Source organism: Schistocerca cancellata, chromosome 2 (assembly GCF_023864275.1).
Source record: "Schistocerca cancellata isolate TAMUIC-IGC-003103 chromosome 2, iqSchCanc2.1, whole genome shotgun sequence".
Taxonomy (NCBI): Eukaryota; Metazoa; Arthropoda; class Insecta; order Orthoptera; family Acrididae; genus Schistocerca; species Schistocerca cancellata.
In genome coordinates, this window is record NC_064627.1 from 1,114,636,822 (window position 1) to 1,114,659,214 (window position 22,393).

Consider the following 22,393-nt stretch of genomic DNA (forward strand, 5'->3'; position numbering starts at 1 on the left):
GTTATAGTGTCTGTGAGAGGCACTGGAGCAGCAGCAACTTGGCTGCGTCATACTTGTCCACTGCAGGAGGTATGAAAAATTAGTCACTAATCAGATCCAACTGCTCACTATGTTGGCCCAGGAGAGTAACGAATTTAGCATTGTCATCTATTATCCCATGTGTAGCCATGATGCACACATTGAGGGCGAACCATATGACAGGTTGATCGGTGTGGAATAGTGGAAGCCTGAATGTTGAATGAAAAGTAGACAGGTTGTCACGAGGTTGTAGGTATGGTATAGGCTGGGGCACGAGTGGAGCCGGCGTGTCAGAATCTGGCACGGTAGGCACAGCAGCAGTGTTGTTAGCTAAAAGTTCACTTGGTTGTATCACCTGTTGTGACACAGATGGTGAAATTGTAGATACATGTGACGTGATAGGTGCTGCATACATAATAGAGAAAAACGAACTGTGACATTGCACAGTCATTTGTGCGGAAAGCACTGGAAATGTTCTGTGTGTAGTAAGAACACTGTGCACACTCGACAAAATGTCTTTCTGATGCCACTGTACATGTGGGAGTGTAGACATGCAATGCAGTAGGTGCATCATACTCAAGTGGCGAAAATGGATCTGAGGTCGGAAAATGCTGAAAATGTCACCGAAGCAGTAGATACACCAGGAACATCCAATGAAGTGTTTCTGTGATGCCATTGTTCAGGCAGTAGGTGTACATTGTTCACCGTCAGTACATGGCATATTTCTTAAAAATATGAGAGGTATTAGAGATAAAGTTAGTGAACTGCTTATAGATGTTAACTCTGATATTATTGGTACATCAGAGCACCACTTAAATAACCTGATAATTCAGAGGGTTCCTCTACCAGGATACAGATTGGCTGGCTGTTTTTCAAGGACTTCTTTGCAGAGTGGGGGAGTGGCCAAGTATGTAAAAAACAGTATTCCATTTGAATCTGTAGATGTATCAAAGCACTGCACTGAACAGGTATCACATCCTCAATTTTAGGCATAGTCTGATGAGTTGTATGTTGTTGTGGCACAGCATGTAACACGAAGTAGCAGGAAAGTCACTGTCTGTTCACGGTGTACGGAGTCTGAAAATGGCTGTGTTATTACTGTGTAGTTACCAGTGAGGTTGTATGACAAGAAAATGTGCCCAGATACGGTCATTGTGAGTCACCACATTCTTTATTACAGTGGTGGGTAAACAACATAATTAATACATTTATGACCAGTATAAGAGATAATTTATTACGAGACATTAGAGCTTACACAAAGTGCAGGCAGCATGTTAGAAGTCGAAGAACAGACTTATCATACCAAAGAGAGCCCACACAATATCCTGCTGCCAGGAGTCAGAGAAACATTTTTCCCTCATGTCAGTGGTGTTATTAGTCGAGTCTCTACAAAAATGATTAGTTGTGTGTACGATGAAATAGCCAAGATATTCATGTCAAGATTTAAAATCATATGTTTTTCAAAATAACTATTCAGTACCTAAGAGATAAATCTTGGTAAATAAAATAAAAATTTGGGATGAAACCAAGAGACACATTTAATACTTTTCGATTTTACTAATTTATACACTAATGTTCCAGTTCAGACAATGATGGAAATTGTGGAGAAAAACCAGCGTTCTTATAAATGAGAGATAAAGGACAGACAAATTACTGATACGGTACAGTTACTGATTATGGTAATTAAATACAGTTACTTTGCATGTAATGGAAAACTTTTCAGCAACCATATGGTCTTGCAATGGGTAATATATTAGTGGGCACTCTAGTAGACATTTTTTATAAATTCACTAGAGGAAAATCATGTTAGGAGTTGTGATTCTACTGAATTAGGCATTCAGTCCTACTCGAGGTATGTGAATTATATTTTGATTATATGCAATCAAATTAGGTGTTTGAAATATTTAATACTCCTCATGTGAAAAATACTTTCACTTTTGGGTTTCAAATTAAAAATCACGAGTTAAATTTTTTGTATCTCAAATTGACCATACTAAATGACAGAATAACTTTTGGTATATACTTTAAAGTAAGAAGCAACACTCAAATTGTACCTTCTGATTCGTCACATCGTCAGTTTCATAAGAAAGCTTTCTTTCATGCAGATATTCATCACACTGTACTCACATATGTATCACGCACTAAAGTTAAGAGATAAATTAAATTCATTAAATCAGTAGCCATAATAATGCTTGTGAACCCTCATTAGAAGAAAACATTTTCAAAGTGAAAACTAATAAAAGAGTTACCACACAAGGTAACTGTCGAGATGGGGATAACGATAAAGACTTCAATACATTTAAGCTGTTGTTTGCAGGTGCTTGATGTTTTGGATTATGTTTCTTTGCACTTCTATTCTGCAAATGCTATTTTTTCCCTTTACGTAGTGAACCCTGTATTACCTCACTGAGAGCACATCAGATTGTACTGCATCCTGGTTGTAGGGGTTTTACATAAAGAATATGTCCCTTTTCTGTATATTGCAATATCTTGTTACATTTCTGATTTAGTTTATTCTTTATTATTTTTCATAACAACATATTTTTATAATTAACCATTTTATTTGTGTTGTATTCTCTTTTATAATGTCCTTACTTTTACACTACATACAATGTGTTCCATTTCAAACACTTAATTGCATATTATACTGATGTGTTTTTAGCATTCTCCTGCTTTATTTCTTCGTTTGTTGTCTTTGGTGTCAACGTGCTGCACTACTACACTGGCTGAAAAATGGGTTGTGGAAGTACAACACTGACTACTTAAAATGATGTAGCTGACAGGTGCACATTAGTGTTTCACAGTACTGTACTTTCACTGTTCACAACCCCCCCTCCCCTGATAATACACAGTTATATGACCAGTGCACTATTGCTTAACTTTTGATAAGCCTTGAAGGCAAACATCCACATACTGCTACAATAGTTTCCTGTTGAACACCTAAGAGCAGTAAAAGCCTAACCGCATAGTTCACATTTCTTGAAGAATAAAAAGGTATGTATGAAAACAGACACTGCTATTGTTTTAACATATGGCCTAATTGTGTTGCACTTATTTCATGGTTGAGGCATTGTTGTTGATCTAACCAACATAGGTTCCCTGTGTGAAATCCAACTGTGGACCAAGTGTCTCGTGACAAAAAATCAGGCCCCTATATCTCATCACGATAATAGGCACTGAAACTACAGATTGTTGGAAGTTAAATTTACAGAAATTACAATTAAAACTTAACTCATTCAATTAACTGTATACATCGAAAAATTGGTTCTTTTTATCAGTTTCTCCTACTACAAGGGTTAAGCTGAATTATTTGTTTAAATCATGAAATTAACATATATAGTTACGCAAACAATACTTTTGACAAAACTGTTAATTACTGTGGAATTAATTAAGGGCTGGCTTTGCTAACATGTTTCTGAAAGGGCCAAACAGATCCTCTAAGAATAGTAGATAATTTATATCAGCTATAGAATTTAAGTTACAAAACAAATACTGATTTCACCCTATAACAAAGATGCTAACTAGGAATAGTTGAAATAAATTAGAATATCAATTATATCCATAAAACTAAGCACACAATTATATCTGGTGTTATATTCTTTAAAACTGAGGGCCAACCTTTCTCTTTTATGGAAATACAGATTATACTCAAGTATGTTAATGGTAATTAGTCAGAAATGGAAAAAATGAATTTTAAGGAGGCAGATGGTAAAACAAGAGGGGAAGTAAAAATATCCCAGCTTGCTTCATCATATGTTAGTGCTTCAGTCGTGTACTTCATAAGTGAGTGCTTATCACACTACTTTGCCCACCAGGTGGCATGCTGTACACAATTTTACCAGGTATTGTAACGAGTTGGCACATGTTTAGTTCAGTATTGGTTCTTATAATAAGCTATACCTACAAAATAATTCTTGCTTTTTTTCGTGGAGGACTTAAACTGTGGCGTCTGTTATTTGACTTGAGAATTTTTGGTCATAATGTATGCTTATACTTTTACTGCAATATAGATTATGTAAGTACAACTTTTATTCTATTTATTTCATTTCACTGTTGTAATGTGTTGGTTATTTACGATTTTATTTTGTAACATGTTCAAAACATTTTAGGTGAGTTTATTCCTTCTGAAGAATGTACCCGTATTAGTATTGAAACCTGGCCAAGGCTTATTACAATAAACTTTATGTGACTGATGGGCAGTATACATAGTTTATTTAAAGATTATGTATGTATACATCATATTGTAACAGAACACAAAACCCACATACAAAAAAAAAATGCAACAAATGCTCAGAGGACCACATTTGTAGTATTTTAAGATACAGGTGCAGCACATAAAGTGCAAATTGATGAGGGGCTACATGGTCGCCTCAAAAGTAACAGCGATCCAGTATTTGAAAATAAGTGGAAACCTAAATAGTTTTTGTCTGCAAATTTCTTTTATTTAGCTCGGTATCTGGTTTCATTCATAATGATCATCATCAAATTGATCTAAAAAATACTATGCATACCTGTTGAGTGCTAGTATTATGATAAGCTACAACAATACATTTATTAGCATTGATTCAATATATATGAGGAGAACATAACAAACAAAGTACCTGTCTCCTTAAACTTATTAAAAAAGACAAATAAAATTGATAGCCATAGTTGCAATTATCACATAATATAAAAACATGATAAAGCTATAATGAAAATTCATGGCCCATGATGTAGGGTCATTGCCAGTGTACTAAGGTTACAACTACAGTAAAAATGGTTGAAGGGGTTTGGCCATTAGGTGTTGCCAACTGTAAGAACAATTTACATAGCTACAGGGGTGGGGGGGAGGGGATCCTTGGAATTCTACATAAGGTAAAATCAGATGCATTAAAATACAATTAAAAAAGAGCTACAGTATATAAAAGAGGCCAAAACAGAATACTAGTAAAAATGACAGATGTCAGCTCTCAGACTGTATCAGAGACATGTACAGTACATAATGAAATCAAATGAAAGCAGGATACTGAGATTTGGAAAAGCTAAAGGCACACAGATTCAATGAAAGCAGAATCTAAAAGATGCATGCACATGTGATCAAGTCACGGACGGTCAAGGGCGGAAAACAAATCAACAGAATCCGAATGTGAAAATCTACAACAGCCAGTCATATAGTGAAAAATAGACATATGGTGTAAATTTGTTATGATCAATCAGAATTTTATTGAGCTGATGTTTCTTAAACCCAGGGACCTCTATTTCCTCCCAGTATGTTTAATAGGTGACCTGTTGGTACAGTACGTACAACATGCATGTAGAAGAAGAAGAAGAAGAAGAAGAAAGAAGAAGATGCTTGTGTATAGCTACTGGAAGAAATAAAAATCTACAGATATCAGAAACACCATCTCAATAAAATTCTGAACAACTTTACACCAACTGGCTATTTTCCATTGCATGACAGACCATTTATATCTTACATATCCAGATGTCATGATTCTAGTGCCAAATAGGAGGAACAAAGTTAGAACAGGTGGATGGTTTCAAGTACATAGGATGCATATTCTCACAGGATGGCAACATAGTGAAAGAACTGGAAGCGAGGTGTAGCAAAGCTAATGCAGTGAGCGCTCAGCTACGATCTACTCTCTTCTGCAAGAAGGAAGTCAGTACCAAGACTACCTAAGTTGTCTGTGCACCGTTCAATCTTTCGACCAACTTTGTTGTATGGGAGCGAAAGCTGGGTGGATTCAGGTTACCTTATCAACAAGGTTGAGGTTATGGATATGAAAGTAGCTAGGATGATTGCAGGTACTAGTAGATGGGAACAATGGCAGGAGGGTGTCCACAATGAGGAAATCAAAGAAAAACTGGGAATGAACTCTATAGTTGTAGCAGTCAGGGTGAACAGGCTTAGATGGTGGGGTCATGTTACACGCATGGGAGAAGCAAGGTTACCCAAGAGACATGGATTCAGCAGTAGAGGGTAGGAGAAGTCGGGGCAGACCGAGGAGAAGGTACCTGGATTCGGTTAAGAATGATTTTGAAGTAATAGGTCTAACATCAGAAGAGGCACCAATGTTAGCACTGAATAGGGGATCATGGAGGAACTGTATAAGGGGGGCTATGCTCCAGACTGAACACTGAAAGGCATAATCAGTCTTAAATGATGATGATGATGATGATGATGATGATGATGATTTAAATCACGATACTTTGGCTTGTGTGGTATTTTAAACATATCTTCTCTGGCTTTGTAACACATTACTGTAAATTGTGCTTAGCTGGTATTTATCGTTTTTGTGCTATGGTTCTTTTTAAATTATATTTTAATGCATTCATTTTAGCTTATCTGGAATTTCAAACATCTCCTCTCTGGCTTTGTAACACACCTTTGTAAACTATGCTTACTGACAGCAACACCTGATGACAGTGCCACTAAAGCAGAGTTATTAAACACAATTTTCCGAAACTCCTTCACCAAATAAGATGAAGTAAATATTCTTGAATTCCAGTCAAGGACAACTGCCAAGATGAAAAACATAGAAATACATATCATTGGTGTAGCAAAACAGCTTAAATCACTTAATAAAGGCAAGGCCTCCAGTCCAGATTGTATACCATTCAGGTTCCTTTCAGAGTATGCAGATACAATAGCTCCATATTTATCAATTATATACAACCACTCACTCATGGAAAGATCCATACTTTAAGACTGGAAAATTGTTCAAGTCACACCAATACCTGAAAAGGGAAATAGGAGTAATCCGCTGAATTACAGGCCCATATCACTAACTTCGATTTTCAGTAGAGTTTTGGAACATATACTGTGTTCGATATTATGAATTACCTAAAAGAAAATTATTTATTGACACACAGTCAGCACTGATTCAGAAAATATCGTTGTTGTGAAACACATCTAGCTCTTTATACTCATGGAGTGCTATCGACAGGGGATGTCAAATTGATTCCATATTTTTAGATTTCCAGAAGCATTTCGACACTGTTCCTCATGAGCATCTTCCAATCAAACTGCATGCCTATGGAATATCGCCTCAGCTGTGCGACTGGATTCATGATTTCCTGTCAGAATGGTCACAGTTCGTAGTAATAGCCAGAAAGTCATCAAGTAAAACAGAAGTAATATCCGGCGTTATCCAAGGAAGTGTTATAGGCCCTCTATTGTCCCTGATCTGTATAAATGACATAGGAGACAATATAAGTATCCCTCTTGGATTGTTTGCAAATGATGCTGTCATTTACTCTCTTGTAAATTCATCAGATGACAAAAATGAATTGCAATATGATTTAGATAAGATATCTGTATTATGGTGTGAAAAGTGGTAGTTGACCCTGAATAAAGATAAGTGTGAAGTTATTCGCATGAGTACTAAAAGAAAACTGATAAATTTCAATTACGCGGTAAGTCACACAAATCTGAAGGCTGTAAATTTAACTAAATACTTAGGGATTACAATTACAAATAACCTAAATTGGAACAATCACATTGATAATGTTGTGGTTAGAGCAAACCAAAGACTGTGATTCATTGGCAGAACACTTAGAAGGTGCAACAGGTCTACTAAAGAGACTGCTTACGCCACACTTGTCCGTCCTATCCTGTAGTATTGCTGTGCAGATGGGATCCGCATCAGGTGGGACTGACGGGTAACATCAAAAAAGTTCAAAGAAGGGCAGCTCGTTTTGTATTATCGCAAAATAGGGGAGATAGTGCCACAGACATGATTCATGAATTGGAGTGGCAGTCATTAAAAGAAAGGCATTTTTCGTTGTGAGGGGATCTTCTCATGAAATTTCAATCACCAGTTTTCTCTTCCAATTTCAAAAACATTCTTTTGGCACCTGCCTACGGAGGGAGAAATGATCATCATGATAAAATAAGAGAAATTATGGCTCACACAGAAAAATGTAAGTGCTTCGTTTTCCCACACACTGGTCGAGAGTGGAACGGTAGAGAGACAGCTTGAAGGTGGTTCATTAACCCTCTGCTGCCAGGCACTTTATTGTGAATAGCAGAGTAATCACATAGATGTAGATGTGTGATGAGTGTTCATTACAGCTTTATCATGTTTGTATTTTACGTGATGATTCCAACATTTACTATCATTTTTATTTGTTGCTTTTACTAGGTTCAAGGAGACAGGTGCATTATTTGTAGGAAACTTCTCAGATAATGTGAATCTGTGTTGCTAATTATACTGTTGTAACTTAACATAATGTACTTACTTATGAATATGCAAATTCTTGTTTAGCTTCATCTGATGATGGTCATTGTAATTGAAACTATTTATTGGACGGAGTAAAAGAAGTTTGTGGTTGAAGACTGTTTTGGATTCCACATATATTTTAAATGCAAATTGTAACATTCACTCTCTCACACAATACTTCTTGAATAGACAAAAAAAACCTAATGTTCACCTACATTACATTCATCCATACTACTCAAATCTCCCTCACATTTATTTTTATTTAATCCCAAAACTTCTTTTAATTCTTATCTGTTATATCCATTTTTTTATTTTCATTCATATTTATATTTAATTTACTATCATCTTCATGACTTAAGAGTTTGTAAACTAGAAATATTAACACTTTTGAGCAGCCTGACAGTCTCCCTAAGGGATAGGCAGAGTGTGGGGATGAGTGAGTGGCAAGGCAGTTGGGTAGTATTCTTGGATGAGTGCAGACTATGTCACAGTGCAATATTGTTTGATGTGTATGACTGTGACAGAATATGAACTTTGTATAATTATATGTGTTTATTTCAAAAGTTTCTCAGGAAGCAGTGCCTGGCAACATTGTAATGTGTATTTTGAGTGAATAAACTGCCCATCAGCATTAATTAATTAATTTCAGCGTTTTTCTTTTCTTTTGTTTTTTGAATAAATATCAAAACCATTAACAATTCTATACCCAATGTGCCCTAAGTTATGTTATTTTGGAATTTCAGTTCACGTTGTTCACCATGAGTGAAGAAACGGAAATGTTTCATGCTGTTTCTGTACACTCTTGAGCTTTGCTGTTTATCATCATGTTTTGAGTTGTCGATTTCGGGAGAAAGCAAATACCAGTCAATGGCTGTGTCACTCAACATGTTGGTCATTTATTATTAATTAATTCTTCAAACACATTATTAAGCCAGAAAACTATGCTGAAGCACCAGAGAAACTGGTATAGGCATGCACATTCAAATACAGAGATATATAAACAGGCAGGATATGGTGCTGTGATTGGCAACGCCTATATAAGACAACAAGTGTCTGGCACAGTTGTTAGATCGGTTACTGCAGCTACAATGGCAGGTTATCAAGGTCTAAGTGAGTTTGAATGTGGTGTTATATAGTTGGCGCATGAGCAATGGGACATATCATCTCTGAGGTAGCGATGAAGTGGGGATTTTCCTGCATGAACATTTCAGGAGTGTACCATGAATATCAGGAATCTGGTAAAATGTCAAATCTCTGACATTGCTGTGGTAGGTAAAAGATCCTGCAAGAATGGGACCAACAATGACTGAAGAGTGTTGTTCAATGTGACAGAAGTGCAACCTTTCTGCAAATTGCAGCAGATGGATGTGTACAGGTACGGAGACAACCTTATGAACCCATAGACCCTGCATGTCAGCAGGGATCTGTTGAAGCTGGTGGAGGCTCCGCAGTGGTGTAGGGCAAGTGCGGTTGGAGTGATATGGGACCCCTAATATGTTTAGATACGACTCTGACAGGTGACATGTATGTGAGCATCCTGTCTGATCACGTGCAACCATTTTTATCCATTGTGCATTCCTATTGACTTGGGCAATTCTAGCAGGACAATGCGATGCCCCACACATCCAGAATTACTACAGAGTGGCTCCAGGAACACTCTTCCGAGTTTAAACACTTCTGCTAGCCACCAAACTCCCCAAACATGAACATTATTGAGCACATCTGGGATGCCTTGCAATGTGCTGTTCAGAAGAGATCTCCATCCCCTCATACTCTTACGGATTTATGGACAGCCCTGCAGGATTCATTGTGTCAGTTCCCTCCAGCACTACTTAAGATCTTAGTTGAGTCCATGCCACATCGTGTTGCAGCAACTCTGCAGACTTGTGTGGTCCATACACAATATTTTGCAGGTGTACCAGTTTCTTTGGCTCTTCAGTGTATTTATGATGTAGAACCTATTCTTCATAACACAAATAAGCACAAACATATACTTTTGCTTCTTAACTGCACTCACTTTAAGTTCATATTCTTCTAACAACATTAATGATTTGCCACTCCAGCCTCAACAACAAATCACTTTCCTTATTCTGAACATAAATTATTTAAACACACCTCCACTCAGCCATTACTGTACCTGCATTATTGCACTCAACATGCACCTTTGATAACCGTTAGACACTCTGGTCCCTACACGACTGCCACTGAGAGTTGAAAGGCGAAGATACCTTTGTTCTTGCAGCATCAGCTGCTGCTACCACAATTCAATAAACTTTCCATCTGTGATGGACCAATGATTCAGAAAGGTTTATGTTCTTATTGCTACTTTTGTGTCATAGTATGACAGAAACTAGTTTGTAACTGCCGCAAAGTGGGTGGCGTGTGGAAACTGAGATTGACATCAAGTTGATGGTTAGAAACTTAGTAAAAGACCAGATGTTATGACTGGAAGTAACTTGAGCTCTTTCAGTATTGGTGAACAAAGTCCTAGCCATCTTAAACACTACACATATAATCAGAGTCCCAATTCAAAGTCCATCTCGACAGAAGCTTGTACACCAAAAGTGAATTATTTATGCAGCTGCTGCGTGAGACCATCAGATATTCCCATCTGATATGTTCATTGTGACTCTTGGAGTTGAGGATTCCAAAAGCAGAACTGTCTGCTACACTATAATATAATTGCCACACACTAAATATGTCTCTGTATTGCTGTAGTTGCAGAATATTAGAGTTGCTCTGTCAAAACTGTAAACCCCCTTAGACATTTTGCTTTTAGAAGCAAGATATGTCCCTGCCGTACCTGTCAGAAGCGTTCCACTTCTCAGTCTTTTGATTTTTTCAAGTGTGTCTCCTAACATAGGCTCTCCTGGGTAATTAATATGTTTTGTTAAAAACACTAGTAATATTGTACATGTTAATGGTAGGCAGTGAAAACCTCGTAACTCCATTTTGTTAAATTTTACAGGAGAAGCAGAACAGTTTCTTAAAAATTAATGTGAAGTGATACAGATAAAGTTGCTACATGTGTAGCTATATAGTAGATGCCTAGTTATTGACAGATTAGAAAATCCGTATACTTTGAAATTCCTCTTTGATAATGGAGGTACTGAGTACTGGAATTACAAGATTTTTGCAGACAGATGAAGTTACGAGGATTTATTTGCCTAACTTTGATATGCAATAAAGACTTTCACTGTCAGGTGTCTTAGCTGCTGGTGAATCTTCTGAGCTGTGTGGCCATAGTCCATGAAACATTTCCATTCTTAATATGTTTCATCCAGAGCTGTGCCGGACATGTTCAGAGGTGTTCCTTGTTGCATTCAGTCTTACTGATGGACATTAGGGTGCTACCTTGTGGAAAATGGCCATTGTTGAAGTTTACATGTGCATTTAGGTTCCTGTGTGATTGTGTGTCTGAATGTGTACACTGCCTGCAGAAGAAAAGCCAGAGCTCGAAAACTGGTAAGGTAATACAGTCTTCTGTTAATGTGTCTGTGCACCACACATCAATCTGCTAAAAGTGACTAATTCACAGAACTTAAAATGTGGATACATTACTGTGAAAGGAAAGTATATCATTTTAAGAACTTACAAAAACAGTTCATAATGGTTGCATCTCATCACTGATATATATTTTGACTTGTTCCTTATGTCTATGGTTTCTCTTTCATGGTGGAATCGGTAGTGCAAGATGTTCAATGAATGAAGGAATCTGTCAGTCAGTTGATTTCTTGGAGACAGACTTTTGTTCATTGTCATCTGGGGGTTGTTTTGTTTTGGATTATGTTTGTAGATATAGTATTCTTTAAATTGGAAATATTTACAGTAAATAATTCTTTTCTTTTTATCAGGCTGCAGTGAATGAGAAATTGTCGGAACAAGAATTTCAAGACTGTTTAAACTTGGGTATCTTATCTGTCATTGAAGAATTTAAAACGAGGCATAATGGTATGGTAAGTTTCAGTCTCAAATAACTGAGAGTCTAAAAATGAAAATTCAGTGCCAAAAAATCGTTACAAAATCAGAGAGACAGAAATGCTGGCCGGTGCTTATATTCAGGAGATGAACTCACACAGTCCTCTCAGATTTCAGAACAATTGGTAACTTCTTCAGTAAGGAATGAGAAATTAGTTGTGGGATGTTGAAACGGGAGAGAGGGAAGAGGGTCAGTCAGAGTGCCAACTTAAGGAGGACCCACATGTTAATCGGGAAGGGGGGGGGGGGGGGGGGGGGGAAGATGAAGGAAAATGATTCAAAGAGTAAAAAGTACAATTTTAAGAGATGTGACAGCATCAGTTCATAGAGGATGGAAGGAATGGAGTGAGAACTGAAAATTGATTAGAACCAGAACAGAAAATGAAAACTTGAAAGAATAAAGAGAAAGGAGGAAATGGAAAAGACAAAGGGGGAGAGAGAGATAAAGGGCTATTGAATCTCTCTCTCTCTCTCTCTCTCTCTCTCTCTCTCTCTCTCTGTGTGTGTGTGTGTGTGTGTGTGTGTGTGTGTGTGTGTGTGTGTGTGTGTGTGTGTGTGTGTGTTTGTGTGTTTGTTTGTTTCTTTTTTTGGAGGAAGAGGGGGAGATTAAGAAAAAGACTGTAATAAGATAAAGTTCCAACAAATACCGTGTAGGAAAGGAGGCTGGAGTATGGGTTGGACCACCTGGGATGCAATTCAGGAACGTGTATTGGAGAGCAAATTCCTATCTCTACAATACATGCAAACCTATGCTGGGTCCTCTTAACTCATACGGTAGAGACCATTCTAAGAAACTAGTTACTGGCTGTTCACAGTTCTCTTGCCTACATTCCTGCATTCTGGTAGTTTGGTTGTGGTCTTTCCTATACAGAAAGTTGTTAAGTGAACGGATGTCATCTGTGTAGGGCCCGGGGAGGAGTAGACGGAATGGCGGGTTGGTGGGGCCCAGTGACAGTCTCATCGTTGGGAAAAACACTTTATTAATCTTCAAGTACACATTTGTCATTGACGATGTGAGGCAGACATGCCCCAATCTGGCATGGAGGCTGGCAACGGTCAGCAAACATCTGGCTTCTTCTCCATTGTTATAGGACTCACATGGGCACCCTGTGGTGTGGACAGCAGCCTGAACAGTCGCCAGCAGTCTATCAGTTGGCCAAGACCCTGACGTCAGCAGTGCTTTACTACTTCTTGTTGTTTCTGCCCTCTGCAGTGAACACCCACATCCGGGCAACTCAGGCACAGCTCACATTGTCTGAGGTGGTGAGGGAAGATTGCATTGCATGGGACATGCTCCGCTGCCCCTGTCAGGAGTTGGGGGTTGGGAGGTGGCAGGTGCAGACAGCAGGTCCCACAGGGTGGTCTTAGCATGAGAGGCAGCTGCCCTGAATAAGTTTCTAACCCATCGCTGCAGCTAGTCATTTAGCATAGCCCTGGCATTGCTGTAGTGCCGCTGGGCTCTGAATGCATCTGTTCAAAAATTAGCAGTTATTTATACTGCTCTGGGGACCTTTTGTAGCACTTTTATCCAGTACCTGATCACGTAGAGCATAATATGGTTCTTGCCCTGGTGTGATGACACCATTCTGTCAGTTCCTGCTGTTGCTGCTGCATAGTGGTGGTTTCACAGAGCATGCTGAGACCATCTTGCAGTCATTTTGCATACAAGTTTGCTATAACCACATATGACGACAGTGCAGTACCAGCCAGCATTAGCTACAACAATGCTCCATGGCAGTTTTATCACAAATTCCTCCAAGTTTCTCTTAAAACTAGGCAGTGATGCTATGTCCCCACGTCCACGGGGAAGTCCCGACCGCTTGGATTTTGCTCACAACTGGTTCCCCACGCAATTACTTCCATCATTTGATTTACGAAATAAGAGACACACTCCCAAGATTATACTAAACTATAAATCTCATACATTACTTTCAAAATTATTTAATTGGATTGATAAAAAAATCTATTCCCTAAGAGGCAGCAGAACGCACATGTGAAAGCCTGTTGTAATTGTCAAGCTTTTGGAGCCAGTGGCTCCTTCTTCAGGCAGAAGGGTTGAAGGGGAAAGAAGAATTGAACAAAAAGGACTGGAAAGGTCTAGGAAAAGGGGTAGGTTTCGAGAAAGTCACCCAGAACTGCGGCTCAGGGGAGACTTAACGTAAGGGATGAGAAGGAAGTCTTCTCATCCTGTACAGTAAGTCTCCCCTGATCTGCAGTTCTGGAAACAGACTGTAAACAGACAGAATACAGCACTGCAGTCGGCAGTGCCTATATAAGACAACAAGTGTCTGGCACAGTTGTTAGATTGTTTACTGCTAGTACAATGGCAGGTTATCAAGTTTTAAGTGAGTTTGAATATGGTGCTATAGTCAGCGCACGTGCGATGGGACACAGTATCTCTGAGCTAGCAATGAAGTAGGGATTTTTCTGTGCAACAATTTCAGGAGTGTACCTTGAATATCAGGAATCTGGTAAAACATCAAATTTCTGACATCACTGCAGCTGGAAAAAGATCCTGCAAGAATGGAACCAACGATGACTGAAGAGCATCGGTCAACATGGTGGCAGTGCAACCTTTCCACAACTTGCTGTATGAATGCCAGGTCACATTCTTTGTCATGGAAGTTGAATTATTTTCCTAAAATTCTTCTGGGTTTTAGACTGTGTGGGAAGCATAGACTTTTGATAGAGTTTAAAAATGCATATATTTGTTCATTGGACTTGTTATCTCTAATTACTGTTTTATTTATGCTTTGAGTTAGACAGTTCTGCTTTTACTAGCAGTTTTCGAGTTGTATTTTCCTAACTGTGAGAGTAGAAAACCATTTCAGTCAAGTACTGTTGAGGCATTGAATTATTAGCACGTTACATCTACATCTACAATCCGCAAGCCACCTGACGGTGTGTGGCGGAGGGTACTTTGAGTACCTCTATCAGTTCTCCCTTCTATTCCAGTCTCTTATTGTTCGTGGAAAGAAAGATTGTCAGTATGCCTCTGTGTAGGCTCTAATATCTCTGATTTTATCCTCATGGTCTCTTTGCGAGATATACGTAGGAGGGGGCAATATACTGCTTGACTTCTCTGTGAAGGTATGTTCTCGAAACTTCAACAAAAGCCCATACCGAGCTACTGAACGTCTCTCTTGCAGAGTCTTCCACTGGAGTTTATCTGTCATCTCCGTAACGCTTTCACGATTACTAAATGATCCTGCAACGAAGCGCACTGCTCTCCATTGGATCTTCTCTAGCTCTTCTATCAACCCTATCTGGTAGGCATCCAACACCGGTGAGCAGTATTCAAGCAGTGGGCGAACAAGTGCACTGTAATCCACTTCCTTTGTTTTCGGATTGCATTTCCTTAGGATTCTTCCAATGAATCTCAGTCTGGCATCTGCTTTACCAACAATCAACTTTATGTGATCATTCCATTTTAAATCACTCCTAATGCCTACCCCCAGATAATTTATGGAATTAACTGCTTTCAGTTGCTGATCTACTATACTGTGCGACATGAGCAACAATTTGCAGTTGGGTGCACCCAGTGCTCTCTATCGCCGCTGGCAGGGCCTCCTCCACATCTCGGATGAGACCCCCGGCAAGCAGACAGAGTGAACACTGGCCTTCTTCCACGACCTTTCCGCTATTTCCCTAAGGGGCTCCATCACCCGCCTAACGTTGGAGCTCCCAATAACTAATAAACCCCTTCCCATGTGTGCCTGCTCAGACTTTGCTGAAGGAGCGGCCACATGTCCACTCACAGGCAGAGCGGGTGATGCCACACTGCCAGCTTCCACATTGACCCTCTGCCTCATGCAACGCAAACACCGCAGAACCCGCCACTCCCCTAGGGGAGAGGGTGGCCCAACCGCGCTCGGTACCTGCGAAGATGTCTCGACAGCAGGGACCGTGGGTAAAGCATGTAACACCTGGGGTGTACCATGCATTGCACCAGACTCCCCACTGCTGCTACACTCCAGGACAGCAGCCTGAAGACGGCTGACCACGGCCATCAACACGTTCAGCTGTTTGCGAACTGTGGCTAGCTCCTACTGCATCCGTACACAGCAGTCACACATCCTACCCATCCTAAGGAATCAACAATTTACTGTAGAGAGTTAATCAACTTTTTTAACTATACTGCTAATTCACTAAAGGCGGCTGATAGCTGACTAAACTGTGGTTACTAGACATTTCTTGTCGGAAACAATGAAAATAAGCACTACCTGTCTCTGGACTGTATTCAAAACAAACACGAAATCTATAGAACGCTATTACTAGTACTCGAAAATTAAAGCTTCCTAAAAGCAAAAACACACAGAAAAAGAAGGGACAAGTAAGAAAAACACAGTTAATACTTAAATTAACGTGGCTTGCTGCACAGCAGATGTGAAGCAGATGGCAGTTACTACGACACTAGCACTACTGGTACTACAGCTGACTAAAGGAACTCTCTCTGACTGTATTCAAAACAAACACGAAATCTATGGAGCACTATTACTAATACTCGAAAATTAAAACTCCTTAAAGCAAAAACACATGGAAAAAGAAATGACAAGTAAGAAAAACACAGTTAATACTTAAATTTACGTAGCTCACTGTACAGCAGACATGAAGAAGACGACATTTAATTATGTATAAATCCTATAAATAGGTAACCCCTGAAATGTGAGAAAGTGCAGGGACCCCAGAAAATGTACAACGTCAAATCTACATCTACATCTACATCCATACTCCGCAAGCCTCCTTTACGGCATGAAGTCAAACATGTACAGATGGAGACACATCTTTTTCAATTGCCAAAGGATGTACAAAAGCAAATTGACTTCCTTTAAGTTCAAATCAGGACATCAAAGGTCATTAAGTTAACCTCCCATGGGCAAGCAGTTTGCCCACTGACGCAAACACAGTTTCTGCTCCACAAACTTAACAGATTCTGGACTTCGTACCAGAAAAAAAGAACATTTACACAAAACACCATTATTAGTGATTACACAAAATGTGCAGTGGCAGTTAACAGTTTGGATGCTTGAGCAGTCACCATTGTTTTGGATGTTATATTGAAGTGTTCTTCAGAGCAGCAATAGCTCCACTTGAGGAAGACTATAGTCAGGCAGATGTGCAAATCATTGGAGTAACATATGCAGCAGATATTACAGAGTGAGTGTGTCAGTAACTGAATGCAGTTGGGGTTCTGGTGGCACCTAAGAAGGATTGTTGAAGGAGAAGTAATGTCTAATTCAACATTACGCCATGTGAGGTTGATACAACCACTGTTACTAGTGAAGACAGTTGTTGTGCTGTGTGTGAGAGAAGTGCAGTTAACTCTGTACTTGCAGTAGTAGACAAATTTTACACAGTGGTAGAGCAAGTGAATGCCTCGATGGTGACGCAAGTAGCTGATGATGCCAGCTTTGAGAAGGCTGCTGCTATACAGAGTAAGTGATAGATGGACATTAATGAACAGCTTCAAAGTCTAAAATGCCAAATAGACACACAGCAGAAGCAGCCGTCAGCACTGACAGTTGGTAACTGGACGTGCACCAAGCAAAATGAAGAAGATAGGTATCCATCCTTCCAGCAGAATCAAGCAGATGGACAAATGGCACAAGAGAAGCAAAGAAAGCAGACAGTTGCTATCTGGAATTGACTTGGGTTCAGACATAGGTGTGCTACCATTTAGGCAAAGTGAGAACACAATGATAGTCACGCCCCTCCACCCTAAGACAGATAATAATTCATCTATAACAACAAACACTGATCCTGTGATGCTGACAGTTCACCTGGATGTCCGTAAAAAATTCAAATGTAAGTTTGTGTTGGCAAATGGAGCTGAGCCAGTGTTGGGAGCAGGTTTTATTCATCATTAAAGGCTGGAGATAAATATCAGTATGGTACAGCTTATAATGTACAGTGAGCTGATCACAGGTACTGTAGGCACAGGTGCTACCAATATCTTGGCCTGACCCAGTAGCTCGATTATAGTAGCAACCTGACAGGAAATTAATGGCCATTTAGGTGAAGTGCTGGGTACCACAGTGCACCATATTAAGATAACACCTGGGCAACTAGTCTCTCAACAGCCACGGATAATACCTCATGGCCTGTTTGGGAGGAGTTTAGTTTTAGTTTATTTTTCTGAAGCACAGGTGGAATTCAAATAAATGTTTCAAAATGGCATCACATGCAGATTGGACAGTCTGTGGTTATCATGATTGCTTTTGATACACTCATGTTCATAAAAAACAGAACACTTTGAACGACTAGATATAGGACATTCTTATTTGTGGGACATATACATTAGTATGTTCTGCAGAAATGATTAGCATTTCATTCAGCATGTGTCCCACTGCCTAGTAGACATAGGGTCCACCATGAGCCCTGATAACTTGTTCCATGCATGATAGCATCGTCGTGTATAAGGCATGAATGGTGTCCTGTAGTATAACTATCCATGCTGCATTCATCTGTCCATGTGTTATAGCATTGACATGTATAAGGTGTGAATGGTGTCCTGTGATATCCTGTGATATATCCAACAGCACTGTATTAATCTGTGGTGGTTGGCATTGGGTCACAGCGGTGGACCTGTTGTTTCACCATGTCCCACGTATTTTCAATTGGCAACAAGTTTGGTGAGTAAGTGGGCCAGGGAAAAAGGCTGACATCCTGTGACAACAAAAAGGCACATGTTTGTGCAGCAAACATTTGGTCATGCATTTTCTTGCTGAAAAATGATGTCAGGGGTGTTGTGCAGAAAGGGTATGGCTACGGGTCGCAGGATGTTATTCACATAGGCGACACTAGTCACAGTGGCCTGGACACGCACCAAAATAAATGTGAGGCTTTTCGTTAGCAGTGTCTCATATATTGTACTCTTATTTACAATAATTGTGTATTACAAAGCTGTTGCATGATGTGGAACATTACAAAAACACTGATAACAACAAATTACAAAAATATTCTGTATTCAATCATAGATGTCAATTGGATATATCTACATAACAAGTTTTCGCTTGTCCTTGTGATGTCATAGGCATTGTCACAGCTGTCCTTCTCCCATGGTACATGCTGTATCTCCAAGGCAAGAAACAATGACATGGAATAAACTGCCTGACCGGTAGGTACTGTGAACATAATAAAATTTTTATCATTGTCCCGACATGCAGATATGCTGTCTCAAATCATCTTGTGATACATGCAGATAGCCCGCATCTCGTGGTCGTGCGGTAGCGTTCTCGCTTCCCGCGCCCGGGTTCCCGGGTTCGATTCCCGGCGGGGTCAGGGATTTTCTCTGCTTCATGATGGCTGGGTGTTGTGTGCTGTCCTTAGGTTAGTTAGGTTTAAGTAGTTCTAAGTTCTAGGGGACTGATGACCATAGATGTTAAGTCCCATAGTGCTCAGAGCCATTTGAGCCATACATGCAGATAATAAAACATAAACCCAAACATTAGATTACCTGATACATTAGGAAAACAAGTTTTTTATAATGGTGATCATCATTTGTCAGTTTGAAAAATGATTGTGCAACACATCATTTCATCACTGTGATATGTTTCATTACAACACCTCACACACAGGATTTCCATCTCCAGCAGCTTGGATGGGAATAGAACTGTCACATTGAATGAAAGGAACAATCTGGAGAGGATAGCGACATATGGGTGAGGGAGCAGAAGAGTATTGTGTGGCAGAGCATGCAGGGACTAGACGGAGCCATGAAGACTGCCAGGATCCAAATGGCCTGAGTTGTAAAATAGCCATTGAAATCAAACATGTCACATTCAGCTAGATTAGATAAGTACTTGTTCCATAGATCATGAATACGACACTTCGTAATGTTGTGGAACGTGTCAGGTTAATAAATGGTGTCTGTAACATTACACAAAATATTACATGACACTTTTGTGTGTGTGTGTGTGGGGGGGGGGGGGGGGGGAGGGAGGGGGGGAGGGAGGGGGGGGGTTGGGAAAATTACCCACTTACTATATCCAAAAATTCATCTAATGAGTAGATGGAGTTGCCATTAAGAAATTCTTTTAATTTCCTGTTAAATGCTATATGGCTATCTGTCAGACTTTTGATGCTATTAGGTAAGTGACCAAAGACTTTTGTGGCAGCATAACTTACCCCTTCTGAGCCAAAGTTAGATTTAACCTTGAGTAGTGAAGATCATCCTTTCTCCTAGTGTTGTAGCCATGTACACTGCTATTACTTTTGAATTCGTTCGGATTGTGAATAACAAATTTCATAAGTGAATATATATATATATTGTGAGGCTACAGTGAAGATATCTAGCTCTTTAAATAAGTGTTTGCAGGATGATCTTGGATGAGCTCCAGCAATTATCCTGATTACACACTTTTGTGCAATGAACACTCTTTTGCTCAATGACAAGTTACCCCAGAATATGATGCCATATGAAAGCAGAGAATGAAAATAGGTGTAGTAAGCTAATTTACTGAGATGAATATCACCAAAATTTGCAATTACCCTAATAGCATAAGTAGCTGAACTCAAACGTTTCAGCAGATCTTCAGTGTGTTTTTTCCAGTTCAACCCCTCATCAGTGCATACAGCTACCTTAGCTACCGATTTCTGATCGAAGTCTATATTTATTAATGGTGTCATTCCATTTACTGTGTGGAACTGTATGTACTGTGTTTTGTCAAAGTTTAATGAGAGCCCATTTGCAGAGAACCACATACTGATTTTCTGAAAAACATCATTTACAATTTCACCAGTTAATTCTTTTCTGTTGGGTGCGATAGCTATACTTGTATCATCAGCAAAAAGTACCAGCTTTGCATCTTCGTGAATATTGAATGGCAAGTCATTAATATATATTAAGAACAGCAGACTGAACCTTGTGGCACCCCATTCTTGATTGTTCCCCAGTCAGCTGCACATCATGCCACACAGCAGTCTACTTTGCTCTTTGCCACAGTTTGGTGGTGGCCATTCATCCTGGTGAGCAGCTGGTTGATAATCATACCAATATAAAAAGCTGTTCAATGATTGCAGAAGAGCTGGTATATGACAAGGTTGCCTTCACAGGTGGCCCAGCCTCTGAAGGGGTGGGATAAGCCTGTGGCAGGACTGGAATAGGAAGTACTGGAAGTTGAATTTGGTAGGTCTTGCACCTGGGTCTGTCACAGGTATATGATTTCTGCAGAAAGGGGTTAGGATTTGGAGTGGCATAGGGTTGGACTGGAATTTTGTGGAAGTTGGGTGGGCAACAGAACACGATTTTAGGAAGGGTAGGAAGGATCTTGTGTTGTGTGTCCATCATTTTGGGGCATGATGACAGATTATCAAAACCCTGAAAAAGGATGTGGTTCAGCGTTTCTTGTCCATAGTGGTACTGGGTGATGAAGGGGGTACTCCTTTGTAACTAGTTCTCAGAGTGGTGGGAGGGTTGGTTATGTGCGGGGAAATGGCATGGGAGATCTGTCTGTGAACTATGTCTAGTGGATAGTGCCTGTCTGTGAAGGCCTTGGTGAAACCTTCAGCATATGGGGCAGGGGGTTTCTTGGCACTGCAGATATCCTGTCTCCAGGTGGTCTGGCTGTATGGGAGGGAGTTTTTGGTTTGGAAGGAATGACAGCTGTTGAAATGCAGGTGCTGTTGATGGTTAGTGGGTTTAATGAAAATGGAAGTGTGGATTGAATCCCTTGCCCTCCAGCACCTGGAGGAGCATTTCATATACTACCTCCACATGTGATCCAACCTGTTGATATCCTATTGCTCCTTGGGTCACCACTATCTAACCCCTATCCTGCGCACAGTGTTCCTCCTTGTCAACCTCTTATAGCATCCAGACATTGCCTGCCTGCCTTTTTGAACTTTCCACATCCCCCAGAACTCCCTATCAACACTCCGCTAAATCCAGAGCCAAAATATTCCCAGAACACTGTTGTTAACCTTTCCACAAAAATCCTCACACTTAGCCCTACATCCAAATTTAACCATGCTGGCCTTATCAAAGACATCCTCCTCTGCTTCTCCTGATCCCTGCAATGGGTATACTGCTTTGCCACCAATCCCTCCAGCGAAAGCCAACTTAATCCAATCAGTCAACCTTTCGTCTCCTAATCCATACCCCATCTAACCATGATCCTCCCTCCTCCCACCTAACCATTCCCGGGTCGCATTCCAGGAATTCCCTACCTCCCGCTTAGCCTCACCATTCTTCC

At 39.9% G+C, this 22,393-nt stretch overlaps 1 protein-coding gene across 1 annotated transcript in view; it reads left to right on the forward strand.

Annotated features, from left to right (window-relative positions):
• Positions 1 to 22,393, forward strand: part of LOC126163140 (meiosis 1 arrest protein-like) — a 174,760-nt gene that overhangs the window by 19,986 nt on the left and 132,381 nt on the right. Inside the window, exon 3 of the mRNA XM_049920064.1 lies at positions 12,077 to 12,178. Coding sequence (XP_049776021.1) covers positions 12,077 to 12,178 — 102 coding nt within the window. The remainder of the gene's footprint in view (positions 1 to 12,076; positions 12,179 to 22,393) is intronic.